The 19,076-nt window shown below is 38.4% G+C and overlaps 1 protein-coding gene across 2 annotated transcripts in view; it reads left to right on the top strand.

The window, feature by feature from the left end:
- The first annotated feature begins 1,163 nt into the window (after positions 1 to 1,163).
- The window catches only part of LOC120017345 (anthrax toxin receptor 2-like), a 137,305-nt gene continuing 119,392 nt past the window's right edge, over positions 1,164 to 19,076 (top strand). Inside the window, exons 1-6 of one of the 2 annotated variants that reach the window (XM_038963754.1) lie at positions 1,164 to 1,647; positions 9,876 to 9,947; positions 14,607 to 14,678; positions 14,878 to 14,959; positions 16,791 to 16,895; positions 17,149 to 17,298. In XM_038963754.1, coding sequence (XP_038819682.1) covers positions 1,475 to 1,647; positions 9,876 to 9,947; positions 14,607 to 14,678; positions 14,878 to 14,959; positions 16,791 to 16,895; positions 17,149 to 17,298 — 654 coding nt within the window. In that variant the 5' untranslated portion in view covers positions 1,164 to 1,474. The remainder of the gene's footprint in view (positions 1,648 to 9,875; positions 9,948 to 14,606; positions 14,679 to 14,877; positions 14,960 to 16,790; positions 16,896 to 17,148; positions 17,299 to 19,076) is intronic. The other variant, XM_038970875.1, reaches the window with a different exon arrangement.

Below are 19,076 nucleotides of genomic sequence, written 5' to 3'. Positions count from 1 at the left end.
ATAAAAAAACCAACATCCATGGGTGTCTTTCTTAAATAAAATCATTTATAATATAAACTATTTAAATAATATAAACTATTTAAATAATATAAACTATTTAAATAATATAAACTATTTTATATTTAATTCAAAATACACATTTTCGTCACACATTTTGGGGTGTGGTGACTGGTGACAGTTGTCATGGCTGTGGTGACAGTTGTGGCAGGATATTGTTTTTTGTAATGATGTCATTGCATTCAAAGAGCATCAGTATTTTGTCATATTTCGTTGGAGGTCCTCAGTCTCTCCTCCCTCCGAATAAAAAAAAGAGCCTTTACGAAATAAATAACGTTCTTTAATTTAGGCCACATACATGGCCGGCTCTAGCCTTTTGCGGGCCCTAAAGCGAGAATTGGTCCCCCCCCTTGACAGCACAGAGAAACATTTACATTTTAAAATACATTTCCTGCAATTCTACACATTTTGCCGTGGGCCGGAGATACATTTAGCAAATTTTATGACACATTTCCTGCAATACTATCCATTTTGCCATTGTGTGGAATCAAATTAAATATTTTTTTTGTCACATGCTATATAAACAACAGGTGTGGACTAACAGTGAAATGCTGACCGGACCTTTCCCAACAATGCAGACATAAAGAAAACAGAAACATTTCGATTTTTTTTCCGTTTTAAAGCAAAATTCCTGCAATTCTGAACATTTTGCCATGACTTACAGTATGCCATGTTCATGAGTGACTAACAAAACTATTGGGGGCCCTCTGGAGGTCAGGGATCTTGGGAACGTGCCTTTGCATGCCTGGTCGGTATTCGGGCCATGATTACTACAACTTTAGCTAGACTAATTGACTAGACTCATTTACCAATCTATAAATTTTAGCTGACATGGCTAATTGAGTGACTGTCAGTGACTGACATAACAGGAGAAAAATGTTGCTGATACACAAGCAAAATTCGAATTTACACCTTTTTGGATTCTACTCTTCTAACTCTTGACACCCAGACTGTTCCCTTAAGGGCTGGGGACCTACGTGACTGCTTACGTCGCATATGCCTGGAACCGGCCCTGGCCACAACTAATTATCCAGTATAATCACCACTAACAATTACTTGTGAATATAAACCCACTAAATTTAGCCACATCTGGTTTCACCAGGCGCATGCGCGCTTGGAATAAGGGTCGTTATAGTGGGAGTTTGCTTTGTGTATCCTACGGGGAGGTTTTATGAAATGGGATATTGTATTGACTCAACAGGAAATAGACTACGGTTTAGAGTAGTACATCGTCAGAGGACATGAAGAAATACTGTCGGTGATATTAAACGCAGAGAGGCTACTTTATTGTGCTGTAGAAGTTTTGACATGTTTCTAGCAGTGCGGCTCGTTTTTTTAGCATACTCTCTTCTGTTTATGTGCTAGAATAAGAAGAAGTGTCATTTCGCTTGATACATTTTGCCTTGCCGGAGCTACAATGACACCGTTGAATTTGACAATGAAGGAGAGAACACTTCGTCGCGCTAAAACCCACTGGACTTCAACAGCAGCAACAGCTGGAATAGTTGTGCTGTGTGTGTTTGCGTGGTCTTGTCACGCGGAAGAAGCATCTTGTCACGGAGCTTACGACTTGTACTTTGTTCTAGATAGGTAAGTAGAATTGATTTGCAACATTTAATCACTGAAGTGCCTGTTATGTTCAGCGATTGAAACAATGACAATGTAGCTACCAATGTAACAACAACAGTGTCAAATGTAGCTACAATGTAACAACAACAGTGTCAAATGTAGCTACAATGTAACAATGTAACAACAACAGTGTCAAATGTAGCTACAATGTAACAATGTAACAACAACAGTGTCAAATGTAGCTACAATGTAACAACAACAGTGTCAAATGTAGCTACAATGTAACAATGTAACAACAACAGTGTCAAATGTAGCTACAATGTAACAATGTAACAACAACAGTGTCAAATGTAGCTACAATGTAACAATGTAACAACAACAGTGTCAAATGTAGCTACAATGTAACAACAACAGTGTCAAATGTAGCTACCAATGTAACAGCAATGAAGCAATGTCACATTTAGCCTAGAGCTGTATACACAGTCACATTGATTATTTTTATGGTTCAAACCATTCATGCTTGGTCCGGTTCAGCAGAAGAAAGGTTAAATTGGTTAGTTCCCGTTTTAGAATACCGGCCTAAATATAATTAACCCTGCAGAGCAGCCCAATACATATTTGGCCTCCAAAAGTTATCTGAGAAAAAAATATATATATATATATTTTTGTTGTTGTTGTCATTTTCGTTCCTGAACACAAAATACTGTAAAAATCATCAGGGAACGGAGTCTACTCATATAAAGAGGCGTATGATTGTATCCCAATGTAATCAAGGTTTGACATGATTTTGTTTTTCTCAAAATTCTACATCTGTTTGGGATTCTTGCGGTAAATTGGTACAAAAACAAATCTTCCCAAGGCTGAATGTAATTGGGGACCCCTGCCATAGGCCTACTGGGAGTTCTGTTTAGAACCATGATGCATTGTCAAGATAACACGAAGCTACTGAGACAAAGCTTTTGTGGTCTTAAACCTAACCCTCACTTTAACCCCAATCCTTGGTCTGCCGTAAATACCACTTGTAACATAAGGAGACCTCTTTCCAGTTGAGCAACAAAAAAAAGTTTAGACAAAGTGGAAGTTCGGTGATGCATACCATACTGTCTCAGGACACAAACGGACTTGATACAACACGTGTTTTTACTTTAGTTTTTTGACTTCATTATTCTTCTCTCGCAACTTGGCTCAATGCCATATTTCTGCAAGCCTGTTGCATCTGTTCACCTCCCCTCCAGTTTCAAACCCGCTGTCAACTACTCCACCCTGTTCTCAATTATAAAATGACGGGATGTTGTAGAGATTGTAGCATGGCCGACCGTTGATACAATTGATAAACTACAAGGTTTTTTTTGAGAGCTGCTTGGGCCCAAATGCAGTGCTTTCAGAAAGTATTCACACCCTTTGACTTATTCCACATTAAGTTGTGTTACAGCCTGAATTCAAAATGAATTGAATATTTTTTTCTCTCACTCATCTACACACAATAACCCATAATGACAAATTCAAAACATGTTCTTAGTCATTTTTTGCAAACTTATGGAAAATGATATACAGAAATGTTACATTTACATAAGTATTCACACCCCTGAGTCAATAGATGTTACAGTCCCATTTGGTAGTGATTACAGCTATGAGTCTTTCTGGGCAAGTCTCTGAGAGCTTTGTACACATTGGTTAGTACAATATCTGCATATTTTTCTTTTTAAAATCTTCAAGCTCTGTCAAATTGGTTGTTGATCATTGCTAGACAGCCATTTTTCAGTCTTGCCATATATTTTCAAGTAGATTTAAGTCAAAACTGTAACTTGGCCCCTCAGGAACATTCAATGTCTTCTTGGTAAGCAACTCCAGTGTAGATTTGACCTTGCATTTTAGGTTGTCATGCTGAACGGTGGATTTGTGTCCCAGTGTCTGTTGGAAAGCAGACTGAACCAGGTTTTCCTCTAGGATTTTTCCTGTGCTTAGCTCTATTCTGTTTCTTTTTATCCTAAAAAACTCCCTAGTCCTTGCCGATGACAAGCATACCCATAACATGATGCAGCCACCACCAATGTTCCCTCAAATGTTTTTCGCCATTGAGCAACTTGCAGATCTGCTGAGTGCAAACTTGAACGTTGTAAAAAATTCTGTGCAACTTCCAGCTCGTGTTTACTGTGAACACTGAGGCTGTACCCGCTTTAAGTTACAGTTATAACAGTGGTCAAGTAGGCTACTGTGGCTACTTGATCATAATGTAGGCCTACCAGAGTTGCCTGCCAGTTGCCTGCCATCAATAACTACGGAGAAAATGCCTCCCATAACATTTTAACATGGAAATAGCTGTTCTATTATTAAGCCTACAGTAGCAGCCAATGTGTGGTGTTCATTGTAGGTCTACATTAGGCCTAACTCCCCCCTATCTGAGTTATCTACTGCAGCCATCGTCCTCCACATTCAACATCCGTTCTGGCAGTCACATTCTGTTTAAGGTCCCCAAAGCACACACATCTCTGTGTCGCTCGTCTTTTCAGTTTGCTGCAGCTAGCGACTGCAACGAGCTGCAACAAACACTCAAACTGGACAGTTTTATCTTAATCTCTTCATTCAAAGACTCAATCATGTACACTCTTACTGACAGTTGTGGCTGCTTTGCGTGATGTATTGTTGTCTCTACCTTCTTGCCCTTTGTGCTGTTGTCTGTGCCCAATAATGTTTGTACCATGTTTCATGCTGCTACCATGTTTTTGTGCTGCTGCCATGTTGTGTGTGCTACCATGTTATTGTCATGTTGTGTTGCTACCATGCTGTGTTGTCATGTGTTGCTGCCTTGCTATGTTGTTGTCTTAGGTCTCTCTTTATGTAGTGTTGTGTTGTCTCTCTTGTTGTGATGTGTGTTTTGTCCTATTTTATTATTATATATTTTTATTTTTAATCCCAGCCCCTGTCCCCGCAGGAGGTCTTCTGCTAGGCCGTCATTGTAAATAATCATTTGTTCTAAACTGACTTGTTAAATAAAGGTTAAAATAATAAAATAAAATACATTCCATGACACTTTTGAAAAAAAATCATGCAGGGCTTCACATGAACCTTTTTATCGACTTGTCCTTCAGACAAGTTGGTGACTGAACATGTTGTTGTGTTGTTTGATGCAAGAAACCACTTTACAAAATAAAATGCATTATTATTCCCATACCATTATTGCAGAGAATCTGAAAAATTGCCTATTGGCTACTTAGCTTATTCAAGCCTATTTCAAAATACAACACTGCCCCTATAAGACAAAAAAAACAAGCTCTTTACCTGACTTGCTTTTCAAAGATGTCTCGAAATTTAGACATTTTGTGCTCTTGTAGAAAGCAATCACTCCCCCATTGCTGACGAGAAATTATCTATAACTGGGCTAATAACTCAGTAACTAGCAAAGAATATGAACAAAATGTGCATACGTGGCTCATGCTGTAAACACAGTCCAGTTCAAAGTGAATGGCACAGATCCATATATGGCAATGGTCTATCTGCATATAGGCCTACTGTAGCTCTGATTGGTTATGCAACACAGGTCTGTGGAGAGTATGGTCTGAGTCGTGTCAATGCAATAGAATCCTGCTCTGATGCATTGTGCCTACAACAACATTTCTTGCATAATTTGTTTTGTTTCGGTATGTTGCGTTGAAAGTGGCTAATATTAAGTTGATTAGATCACAATTGCAACAGTAAAGGGAAAACTTTGATAGTGTTAACAGGGTAAACTGAAGTTCAATCTCGTGCTTCTCTCCGTGGGTTGATATGTCTTCTGCACAGTCTCGGGGAGACTGCGCACCCCGCACACTACTAAGATGGAACACTGGCCGCCACCATGCTTGAAAATATGAATGAGTTGTCCTCAATGATGTGATGTGTTTGGATTTGCTCCCAACAGAACACTTTGTATTCAGGACATAAAGTTGATTTCTTTGCTACATTTTCTGCAGTTCTGCTTTAGTACCTTGTTGCAAACAGGATGTATGTTTTGTGATATTTTTATTCTGTACAGGCTTCCTTCTTTTCACTCTGTCATTTAGGTTAGTATTATGGAGTAATTACAATGTTGTTGATCCATCCTCAGTGTCACGTTCCTGACCTATTTCTGTTAGTTTGTTGTATGTGTTAGTTGGTCAGGACGTGAGTTTGGGTGGGCATTCTATGTTTTCTGTTTCTATGTTGGTTTAAGGGTTGCCTGGTATGGCTCTTAATTAGAGGCAGGTGTTTTGCGTTCCTCTAATTGAGAGTCATATTTAGGTAGGTTGTTTCACAGTGTTCGTTGTGGGTGGTTGTCTCCTGTGTCAGTGTTTGTCGCACCATACGGGACTGTTCGGTTTGTTTTTGTACATCGTCATTTTGTGTAGTCTATTTTCCCTGTTCGTGCGTTCTTCGTGTTTATGTAAGTTCGTCGTCCAGGTCTGTCTACTCCGTTTGTTGTTTTGTTAGTTATAGTGAAGTTCGTGTTTTTTCGTCTTGTCTTTAAATAAATTATGTGTTCACAACCCGCTGCGCCTTGGTTCCATCACTACTCCTCCTTTTCGGATGAAAAGGAGGAGAACAACCGTTACACTCAGTTTTCTCCTATCACAGCCATTATACTCTGTAACTGTTTTAAAGTCACCATTGTCTTCATGGTGAAATCTCTGAGCGGTTTCCTTCCTCTCCGGCAACTGAGTTAGGAAGGACGCCTGTATCTTTGTAGTGACTGGGTGTATTGATACACCATCCAAAGTGTCATTAATAACTTCACCACACTCAATGGGATATTCAATATCTGCTTTAATTTTTATTTTACCATCGACCAATAGGTGCCCTTCTTTGCGAGGCATTGGAAAACGTCCCTGGTCTTTGTGTTTGAAATTCCCTGCGCGACTGAAGGACCTTACAGATAATTGTATGTGTGGGGTACAGAGATGAAGTAGTCATTCAAAAATCATGACAGAAAAAACAAATACATTCAAAAGCTTTAACAAGAGCAAGGTATTGTGTTTTATTTGAAAACACCTTAATATTTTGTAAAAGCACAATATTTCGGTAATCCCATCACCCCTACCTTTCCGTTTACTCAAAATAACACATACACTGTTCTTGAGTTCCATGCAACTTAATATGTGACTTGTTAAGCAAAGTTTTACTCCTGAACTTATTTAGGCTTCCCATAACAAAGGGGTTGAATACTTATTGACTCAAGACATTTCAGCTTTTATTAATTTGTTAACATTTCTAAAAACAAAATTCCACTTTGACGTTATGGGGCCAGTGACACGAAATCCATTTAAAATTCAGGCTGTAACAGAACAAAAAGTCAAGGGGTGTGAGTACTCTGAAGGCACTGTACATACATTACTTAGGCTTACTAGTAAACATTAGATCGTCAAGAGCCAACCGTATGTTGCAGCGAACATTCAGTCAGTCCCAACACTTTAGCCATTACACCAAGAGGTCCGACGCTCTTGAGAAGGTCAGTACTGTAGTGTAGGTGTTGTAACAAGGACGTTACAATGTAATGTATTCACAAAGTAACAAGGACCTTACAATGTAATGTATTCACAAAGTAACAAGGACCTTACAGAGTAATGTATTCACAAAGTAACAAGGACCTTACAATGTAATGTATTCACAAAGTAACAAGGACCTTACAATGTAATGTATTCACAAAGTAACAAGGACCTTACAATGTAATGTATTCACAAAGTAACAAGGACTTTACAATGTAATGTATTCACAAAGTAACAAGGACCTTACAATGTAATGTATTCACAAAGTAACAAGGACGTTACAATGTAATGTATTCACAAAGTAACAAGGACGTTACAGTGTAATGTATTCACAAAGTAACAAGGACCTTACAGTGTAATGTATTCACAAAGTAACAAGGACTTTACAATGTAATGTATTCACAAAGTAACAAGGACTTTACAATGTAATGTATTCACAAAGTAACAAGGACGTTACAATGTAATGTATTCACAAAGTAACAAGGACTTTACAGTGTAATGTATTCACAAAGTAACAAGGACCTTACAGAGTAATGTATTCACAAAGTAACAAGGACCTTACAGTGTAATGTATTCACAAAGTAACAAGGACCTTACAGTGTAATGTATTCACAAAGTAACAAGGACCTTACAGTGTAATGTATTCACAACGTTAATCATCCAGAGTAGTTAGTAGTTACAGTATTGTCAAAGTGCTGTGGAACTTTGCTTCAGTCTTAGCCCCCCCCCCCCCCCCACCCCCACACACACACACAGATACACACTCTTTGCCAGACGGAAACATTGACCTTGTCTTGGAGATGGAGGGGGAGGAGAGAAACTGTGTGAAAGATGGTGGCCCTAATGGTGAATCTCTCATGTTTTAATGTTCTCTGCACATACATTGAATTGTAATTATTAGTTTAATTACCACGATGTCGTTATCATCAAGGGCAAATTGAACACACTGACTGTGTTCACATTGCTCACTTTGACTGATAGAGGGTACGGTGTGCCAAGGCCTGAGGCGTGTGTGGCAAGCACACTCCCTACGTCACCCGCTCTGGACTGGCACATGATGTATCTGGATGATAACAATAATAATAAAAACTATCAGTCATCATATAACTTATTAACCAAAAAATGTTTATTTCATGAAACTAGGTGGTATTGGTATAGTAGCAAGGAAATTACCAGGAAGCAAACCAAAGGAAGTAGACCAGGATGTAAACCAAGAAAGTAAACCAGGAAGTAAACCAAGAAAGTAAACCAGGAAAGTAGACCAGGAAGTAAACCAAGAAAGTAAACCAGGAAGTAAACGAAGAAAATAAACCAGGAAAGTAGACCAGGAAGTAAACCAAGAAAGTAAACCAGGAAAGTAGACCAGGAAGTAAACCAAGAAAGTAAACCAGGAAGTAAACCAAGAAAGTAAACCAGGAAAGTAGACCAGGAAGTAAACCAAGAAAGTAAACCAGGAAAGTAGACCAGGAAGTAAACCAAGAAAGTAAACCATGAAAGTAGACTAGGAAATTAACCATAGAAGTAGACCAGGAAGTAAACCAAGAAAGTAAACCATGAAAGTAGACTAGGAAATTAACCATGGAAGTAGACCAGGGAAGTAGACCAGGGAAGTAGACTAGGGAAGTCGACCAGGGATGTAGACCAGGGATGTAGACCAGGGAATCTCAACTGTAGACACTGACAATGTCAGTGGTTTTGGCACAACAACGCTTTCATAAAATAAATAATGTTACCAATGTCTCTAATCTCTCTTCTCTTCTCATCATGACCACCATGATGACTACTTTATCCATCTATAGACACATCCAGCTCTTGTAGGGGATGATCAAGTCCAAACATCCAGCTCTTGTGGGGGGTGATCAAGTTCATACATCCAGCTCTTGTAGGGGGTTGATCAAGTTCATACATCCAGCTCTTGTAGGGGGTTGATCAAGTTCATACATCCAGCTCTTGTAGGGGGTGATCAAGTTCATACATCCAGCTCTTGTAGGGGGTATTCAAGTCCAAACATCCAGCTCTTGTAGGGGGTGATCAAGTTCATACATCCAGCTCTTGTAGGGGGTATTCAAGTTCATACATCCAGCTCTTGTAGGGGTTTATCAAGTTCACACATCCAGCTCTTGTAGGGGGTGATCAAGTTCATACATCCAGCTCTTGTAGGGGGTATTCAAGTTCATACATCCAGCTCTTGTAGGGGGTGATCAAGTTCATACATCCAGCTCTTGTAGGGGGTATTCAAGTTCATACATCCAGCTCTTGTAGGGGGTGATCAAGTTCACACATCCAGCTCTTGTAGGGGGTGATCAAGTTCATACATTATCCTAAGGAATTGTTTTGACTCAAGTTGAATTTAGCTTCAAAGACAATGTGGTTGTCTTTCATCTATCTGAAAGCATCGGTCTGAACACATTCTGCTGACTCGTGCTCTGCTCAATCAGCAACACACTGCAGAGCTGTACCACATGTTGTGATACACTGTGTTATCAGTACAGTCAGTACCACTATCTATAACAGCAAGCCTAGTCAGCATGTCTAACTGTAGCACAAAGAAGGTGTGCTGTAGGGACGCACTAGTAAATCATCACAATTGTAAGTTATTAAGGTGCTCTTTGGTGAAGGGTTTTTTGGTCAGCAAAAAAAACAAACTAAGAAGGATCAAGGTCAATCTTCTTGATATTAAAATGCCTTCGTTGTTGTGGCACGTTCAAAGGAACATAATTCTACAATTCAACTGTGTTTTCTCTGTTGCAGATCGGGAAGTGTTTCTAACGACTGGGGTGAGATTTATGCCTTTGTGAAGAATCTGACAGATCGATTTGTGAGGTAAGCATTTTTGTATTCTTTTACAAATGACTTGTGGTCTGGCAAAGGGACAAGGACTGAGTGTAATGGAGAAAAGCGTTGGGTAAGTAAAGGAACAAAGGTGGACTGGATATGTTTGTTAAAATGGAATCTTGTAGATTTCAACAAATCAACAAATGCCACTTTTATCTACGGCCAGCTTTATGTCACATCTGAGTTTCTATCTCCTACTTGTTTTTCAACATTCTTCTGATCAACTTCTGTCTAGCTAAACCACTAATTCAATGTTTTCCCAGTCCATTAACCAATATAGCCAATCCCTACAAAACGTACCAACTAGCATAGTAAAAAGTACTCATGTCCAACCTGGGTTAAATTAGAGGATGAAAAGGATCACGAAAAAGTTAATAAAATAAAATTTGCAGGCAGAGTTTTTTTTTTTATAGCAACGTTGGTTGACTCAGCGCTATGTGCCAGTCCAGACGGTATCGACCCAGCCAAACTGAAATGAAGAAATGGTTTGTTGAAGAACATAGCAAGCAGGGCCCGGTGGGAGTGGGAGGCAGCGACTATCAGGCTTCTGGGCTGTGAGAATGGCCATTTGTAACCGGGGTGGTTCAGATCCACACTTAGATATCTATCTCCCCTTCCTACCACAGAGGGGGCCGCAAAGACCTGGGTTCAAGTACTATTTGATATCTTTCAAATAATTGAAGCGTTTGTTCTAGCCTTCCAAGAGGGCCAGATGGGCAAGGGTTTACAGTATTGGGACTATTCTATTGGTCCGTTATGCCAGGCAGGCAAGCTCAATCAAGTGCAGATAAAGTTTTTGAAATTTATTTTTCGAATAGTATTTGAACCCAGGTGGTCTGCGCGAAATGGGCCATGGGAGAGGCAGGGAATGTGTACAGTAAGGCAACAGAACACAGAGAGGCGAGGACAATCTCCTACACAATGCTCCTTTACCAGGAACACTTCTGTTCTGCCATGTGGAGCATGCAAGCTGGAGAGATTTCTCTCTTCTGGTTTTTCTCCAGATTTTGGATTTCTTCCTGGCACCTCAAGCAAGCTCTTGATTTATTCAGTGTGTTTGTTTGAAGAGAAAACTGAAAAAAGGATTTAATTGCAATTCTAATTTCAGTCTAGCCTGAGATGTTAGGCTAAACATATTTAGATATAACATCGGTAAAGTATGTATGGGGGAATAGATGTGATTCTAGCCAGTCCATCACCTGTCTAAAGTTACAAATAATACTCATCTTTTGACTCACACAATTTCTCATTAATAACTAAATCCAAGTCTCAATCTCCACAAACAAATTACTCAGTCAGCCTCTTAAAAGCCTTCTTCAGAAAGGACGTGATCCATACGTCTGCTGTTTTTTCTTGCCAGACCTGTCCGTGTGGCTAAAAGATGCTATGTGGTCTGACTGTGGGAAAGGACTAGCTGAGACTATCTGAGACTATCTGAGACTAGCTGAGACTAGTTGAGACTAGTTGAGATTACCTGACACTAGCTGAGACTAGCTGAGACTATCTGAGACTATCTGAGACTATCTGAGACTAGCTGAGACTAGCTGAGACTAGCTGAGACTAGCTGAGACTATCTGAGACTATCTGAGTCTATCTGAGACTAGCTGAGACTATCTGAGACTATCTGAGACTCTCTGAGACTATTTGAGACTAGCTGAGACTAGCTGAGACTATCTGAGACTAGCTGAGACTATCTGAGACTATCTGAGACTAGCTGAGACTAGCTGAGACTATCTGAGACTATCTGAGACTAGCTGAGACTAGTTGAGACTAGCTGAGACTAGTTGAGACTAGTTGAGACTAGCTGAGACTATCTGAGACTATCTGAGACTAGCTGAGACTAGCTGAGACTATCTGAGACTAGCTGAGACTATCTGAGTCTATCTGAGTCTATCTGAGTCTATCTGAGTCTATCTGAGACTAGTTGAGACTAGTTGAGACTAGCTGAGACTAGCTGAGACTAGCTGAGACTATCTGAGACGAGCTGAGACGAGCTGAGACGAGCTGAGACGAGCTGAGACTAGGCCATGTGTCATGTGGGTGAGAGAAAGCAGCACCTCTTCTTACGCCCTGAAGAACGCTCACATCTCTGAGGACTCTACTGTTCCACGAAATACTACATATACATATTTATTCAGCGATATCTTTTACAGAGTTTATAAAGTTTTTTATTCTTTAGCTAAATATTTATATCCATGTACAGCTGTGTTTGCACCTTTGCTGAAAAATAAATAAGTACCAGTCAAGGCAAAACTAACGGACAGGTGGAACGGCTCCATTTAGATTGTGTGGGTTTGGTCTGGAAGCAATCGCATGACTGTCCATTTCCCATTCACACCCTCATACATTGACAGGCATAAAAATATATTGCACAACATCCTGTGTGTGGGGGGGGGGGGGGGGGGGGAGTCATTGTCATGACAATCTGTTTCCTGTCTGTTAATAACCACTTCCTGGTACTAGAATCAGGTGATACAAACTAGTGTATCGGTATCTTGTATACCATGTAACATTTCATTTCGTCACACTGCATATCTGAAATAATGTATTTTACACTTAACAGCCTATTCAATAACTATCTATCACATGCTGGTTTTCTGATGATGTCAATGACAACATACTGGTCACACCTTCACAGATTGCTGAGTGTTACATCACTGTGCAGTCTCAAAGGAAAAAGGATGTCTAGAATAGGATACAATAATACTAATGATAATACTGTGTATTGACCTGTTATATATTCTACTGTATATTAACCTGATATATATTCTACTTTATATTAACCTGATATATATTCTACTGTATATTAACCTGCTATATATTCTACTGTATATTAACCTGATATATATTCTACTGTATATTGACCTGATATATATTCTACTGTATATTGACCTGATATATATTCTACTGTATATTGACCTGATATATATTCTACTTTATATTAACCTGATATATATTCTACTGTATATTAACATGATATATATTCTACTGTATATTAACCTGATATATATTCTACTGTATATTAACCTGATATATATTCTACTGTATATTAACCTGATATATATTCTACTGTATATTGACCTGATATATATTCTACTGTATATTGACCTGATATATATTCTACTGTATATTAACCTGATATATATTCTACTGTATATTAACCTGATATATATTCTACTGTATATTAACTTGGTATATATTCTACTGTATATTGACCTGATATATATTCTACTGTATATTAACCTGATATATATTCTACTGTATATTAACCTGATATTCTACTGTATATTATTCTGATATATATTCTACTGTATATTAACCTGATATATATTCTAATGTATATTAACCTGATATTCTACTGTATATTATTCTGATATATATTCTACTGTATATTAACCTGATATATATTCTACTGTATATTAACCTGATATATATTCTGCTGTATATTAACCTGATATATATACTACTGTATATTAACCTGATATTTATTCTACTGTATATTAACCTGATATATATTCTACTGTATATTAACCAGATATATATTCTACTGTATATTAACCTGATATTCTATTGTATATTATTCTGATATATATTCTACTGTATATTAACCTGATATTCTACTGTATATTATTCTGATATATATTCTACTGTATATTAACCTGATATATATTCTAATGTATATTAACCTGATATTCTACTGTATATTATCCTGATATATATTCTAATGTATATTAACCTGATATATATTATACTGTATATTAACCTGATATATATTCTACTGTATATTAACATGATATATATTCTGCTGTATATTAACCTGATATATATACTACTGTATATTAACCTGATATTTATTCTACTGTATATTAACCTGATATATATTCTACTGTATATTAACCTGATATATATTCTACTGTATATTAACCTGATATTCTATTGTATATTATTCTGATATATATTCTACTGTATATTAACCTGATATATATTCTACTGTATATTAACCTGATATATATTCTAATGTATATTAACCTGATATTCTACTGTATATTATTCTGATATATATTCTACTGTATATTAACCTGATATATATTCTACTGTATATTAACATGATATATATTCTACTGTATATTAACCTGATATATTCTACTGTATATTAACCTGATATATATTCTACTCTATATTAACATGATATATATTCTACTGTATATTAACCTGATATATATTCTACTGTATATTAACCTGATATATATTCTACAGTATATTAACCTGATATATATTCTACTGTATATTAACCTGATATATATTCTACTGTATATTATTCTGATATATATTCTACTGTATATTAACCTGATATATATTCTACTGTATATTAACCTGATATATATTCTACTGTATATTAACCTGATATATATTCTACTGTATATTAACCTGATATATATTCTACTGTATATTAACCTGATATATATTCTACTGTATATTAACCTGATATATATTCTACTGTATATTAACCTGATATATATTCTACTCTATATTAACATGATATATATTCTACTGTATATTAACCTGATATATATTCTACAGTATATTAACCTGATATATATTCTACTGTATATTAACCTGATATTCTACTGTTTTGTTTCATTCCAGCCCCAGCATGAGGGTTTCCTTTATAGTGTTCTCATCTTCAGCCAAAGTGATGTTACCTCTCACTGGAGACAGGTGTGGTATTCCTTCTATTGAGAATGACATAAAATATTATAAGCCTTGTAATAACACATTATAAGCGTTCATATTACATGCTTATAACAGTTATAACATGAACAAAAAATGCCCACTATGGCAATTTTTATATGTATCCACTGGCAAAAACACCAACTAGAAAATGTTGGATGGTGAGTTGATGTCTTTCTGTTTGAAGGTATGAAATCCAGAAAGGCTTGGAGGCACTGAGAGAGGTGAAGCCAGCAGGGGAAACCTACATGCATGAAGGGATTAAAGAGGTGCAGTATGAGTAACACGTTAATTGGATAGTCCCCAATATATACTTTACAGATGTTCAACTATCCACTAACCCTAAACCTTACCCTAAACCTAACCCTAAACCTAATCCTAACCCTAAACCTTACCCTAAACCTAACCCTAAACCTAACCCTAAACCTAATCCTAAACCTTACTCTAAACCTTACTCTAAACCTTACTCTAAACCTTACCCTAAACCTTACCCTAAATCTAACCCTAAACCTAATCCTAAACCTTACTCTAAACCTTACTCTAAACCTTACCCTAAACCTAACCCTAAACCGAATCCTAAACCTTACCCTAAACCTAATCCTAAACCGAATCCTTAACCTTACTCTAAACCTTACCCTAAACCTTACCCTAAACCTAACCCTAAACCTAAACCTAATCCTAAACCTTACCCTAAACCTAGTCGAAACCACTATACTAATGGCCTGACCATGTCTGAAAATGACTTCACCTCACTAGAGAAGCCTTCAGTACTGTACAAAATATTCCCCACGTTATAATCATTACAGTAAGATACTGTGTTAACCTTGTCAGTCTGCCATTGACCATGTCTGTGTTAGCCTTGTCAGTCTGCCATTGACCCTGTCTGTGTTAGCCTTGTCAGTCTGCCATTGACCCTGTCTGTGTTAGCCTTGTCAGTCTGCCATTGACCCTGTCTGTGTTAACCTTGTCAGTCTGCCATTGACCATGTCTGTGTTAGCCTTGTCAGTCTGCCATTGACCCTGTCTGTGTTAGCCTTGTCAGTCTGCCATTGACCCTGTCTGTGTTAGCCTTGTCAGTCTGCCATTGAGCCTGTCTGTGCTAGCCTTGTCAGTCTGCATTTGACCCTGTCTGTGTTAGCCTTGTCAGTCTGCCATTGACCCTGTCTGTGTTAGCCTTGTCAGTCTGCCATTGACCCTGTCTGTGTTAGCCTTGTCATTCTGCCATTGACCCTATCTGTGTTAGCCTTGTCAGTCTGCCATTGACCCTATCTGTGTTAGCCTTGTCAGTCTGCCATTGACCCTGTCTGTGTTAGCCTTGTCAGTCTGCCATTGACCCTGTCTGTGTTAGCCTTGTCAGTCTGCCATTGACCCTGTCTGTGCTAGATTTGTCAGTCTGCCATTGACCCTGTCTGTGCTAGCATTGTCAGTCTGCCATTGACCCTGTCTGTGCTAGCATTGTCAGTCTGCCATTGACCCTGTCTGTGCTAGCATTGTCAGTCTGCCATTGACCCTGTCTGTGCTAGCCTTGTCAGTCTGTCATTGACCCTATCTGTGTTAGCCTTGTCAGTCTGCCATTGATCCTGTCTATGCTAGCCTTGTCAGTCTGCCATTGACCCTATCTGTGCTAGCCTTGTCAGTCTGCCATAGACCCTATCTGTGTTAGCATAATAGCTAGGCTTTGCTGTGTTGGCACTAAACACGGTTTAGATAGGGAGCAATTCAAAAGCCTTCCGTGCTGGAAATGCTCCAGGTGACCTAACTAATACATTCTGACTCCTCTATAACAGTTAGCTTTGAATTTCTTCTCCGTCTGTAGACGTATCAGGTGTATTGGGTTGGGGTCACTGGCATTTCAATTATAGTCAACTCAGCCAGGAAGTAAACTGAAAAATGTCATTCCAATTCCAATTTTCCTAATTGGAAAGCATGAAGCAAAATTGTAATTGGAGTTGTAATTTCCGTTTACCTCCTGCCTGAGTTGACTGAACAGTAGGCCTAATGGAACTGACACCAGCCCTCCCACTGTATATTGTTATTCACTAATAAAGCTCATATCTCTGTTTATTCCTCCATTCCCACCTCTTGTGTTTGAACCGAAAAGGCAAACCTTCAAATCAAAGCCCAAGCGACCAAGTCCTCCAGCATCATTGTGGCTTTGACGGACGGAAAGCTGGAGGTCTATGTACATGAACTAACAGTTGAAGCGGTCAGCATGATTTAAAAAAAAATCCAAACTTAATTATTCATGTTTACAAGTTGAACGGATGGTTTTCTAATACACAGACAATGCCTAGTATTACACTAAAAAGCTCATTGGAGAATTTCCATTAAATATATATTTTTTTAATGATTAGGCTTAATCTGGGTCCAAGAATTCTGGCCTTTAATGTCAAATGCAGAGAGTTACTTGTTTGTTTAAAGTTAAAGTTATTCCGTTTTTTTCTTCTTCTCTAATGCAGGCCAACGATGCAAGGTACTACGGTGCTCGGGTGTACTGTGTTGGTATCAAGGACTTTGACGAGCAACAGCTAGCCGAGGTGGCTGACACCAAAGATCAAGTGTTCCCTGTTAAAGATGGCTTCCATGCACTCAAAGGCATTGTCAATTCAGTAAGACATGTTCATTTATTCACTGTTTTACTGTAAATAACTGTGCAGTAGGGGATGAGATTTCAAGGTACATCAGTGCAACCTTCTTGTGGGAAAAAAATACCTTTTGTTTGGGGCTTGTAGGTAGCTTAGTGGTGAGAGTGTTTGGGCCTGTAACCAAAAGATTGCTAGATCAAATCCCAGAGCTGACAAGGTACAAATCTGTTGTTCTGCCCTTCAACAAGGCAGGTAACCCCACTGTTCCTAGGCTGTCATTGTAAATACACAGACTCCCATTTAGGTAGATGGAAAGAGAGTAGGTAGATGGAAAGAGAATAGGTAGATGGAAAGAGAGTAGGTAGATGGAAAGAGAGTAGGTAGATGGAAAGAGAGTAGGTAGATGGAAAGAGAATAAGTAGATGGAAAGAGAGTAGGTAGATGGAAAGAGAGTAGGTAGATGGAAAGAGAATAAGTAGATGGAATGATAGTAGGTAGATGGAAAGAGAATAAGTAGATGGAAAGAGAGTAGGTAGATGGAAAGAGAATAGGTAGATGGAAAGAGAGTAGGTAGATGGAATGAGAATAGGTAGATGGAATGAGAGTAGGTAGATGGAAAGAGAATAAGTAGATGGAAAGAGAGTAGGTAGATGGAAAGAGAATAGGTAGATGGAAAGAGAGTAGGTAGATGGAAAGAGAGTAGGTAGATGGAAAGAGAATAAGTAGATGGAAAGAGAGTAGGTAGATGGAAAGAGAATAAGTAGATGGAAAGAGAGTAGGTAGATGGAAAGAGAGTAGGTAGATGGAAAGAGAGTAGGTAGATGGAAAGAGAATAAGTAGATGGAAAGAGAGTAGGTAGATGGAAAGAGAATAGGTAGATGGAAAGAGAGTAGGTAGATGGAAAGAGAGTAGGTAGATGGAAAGAGAGTAGGTAGATGGAAAGAGAGTAGGTAGATGGAAAGAGAGTAGGTAGATGGAAAGAGAGTAGGTAGATGGAAAGAGAATAAGTAGATGGAAAGAGAGTAGGTAGATGGAAAGAGAGTAGGTAGATGGAAAGAGAGTAGGTAGATGGAAAGAGAGTAGGTAGATGGAATGAGAGTAGGTAGATGGAAAGAGAGTAGGTAGATGGAAAGAGAGTAGGTAGATGGAAAGAGAGTAGGTAGATGGAAAGAGAGTAGGTAGATGGAAAGAGAGTAGGTAGATGGAAAGAGAGTAGGTAGATGGAATGAGAGTAGGTAGATGGAAAGAGAGTAGGTAGATGGAAAGAGAGTAGGTAGATGGAAAGAGAGTAGGTAGATGGAAAGAGAGTAGGTAGATGGAAAGAGAGTAGGTAGATGGAAAGAGAGTAGGTAGATGGAATGAGAGTAGGTAGATGGAAAGAGAGTAGGTAGATGGAAAGAGAGTAGGTAGATGGAAAGAGAGTAGGTAGATGGAAAGAGAGTAGGTAGATGGAAAGAGAGTAGGTAGATGGAAAGAGAGTAGGTAGATGGAAAGAGAGTAGGTAGATGGAAAGAGAGTAGGTAGATGGAAAGAGAATAGGTAGATGGAAAGAGAGTAGGTAGATGGAAAGAGAGTAGGTAGATGGAAAGAGAGTAGGTAGATGGAATGAGAGTAGGTAGATGGAAAGAGAGTAGGTAGATGGAAAGAGAGTAGGTAGATGGAAAGAGAGTAGGTAGATGGAAAGAGAGTAGGTAGATGGAAAGAGAGTAGGTAGATGGAAAGAGAGTAGGTAGATGGAATGAGAGTAGGTAGATGGAAAGAGAGTAGGTAGATGGAAAGAGAGTAGGTAGATGGAAAGAGAG

The sequence above is a fragment of the Salvelinus namaycush genome, chromosome 1 (assembly GCF_016432855.1).
Source record: "Salvelinus namaycush isolate Seneca chromosome 1, SaNama_1.0, whole genome shotgun sequence".
NCBI lineage: Eukaryota > Metazoa > Chordata > Actinopteri > Salmoniformes > Salmonidae > Salvelinus > Salvelinus namaycush.
The sequence above is the reverse complement of the archived record's forward strand: the minus strand, read 5'-3'. Positions and strand labels throughout refer to the sequence as shown.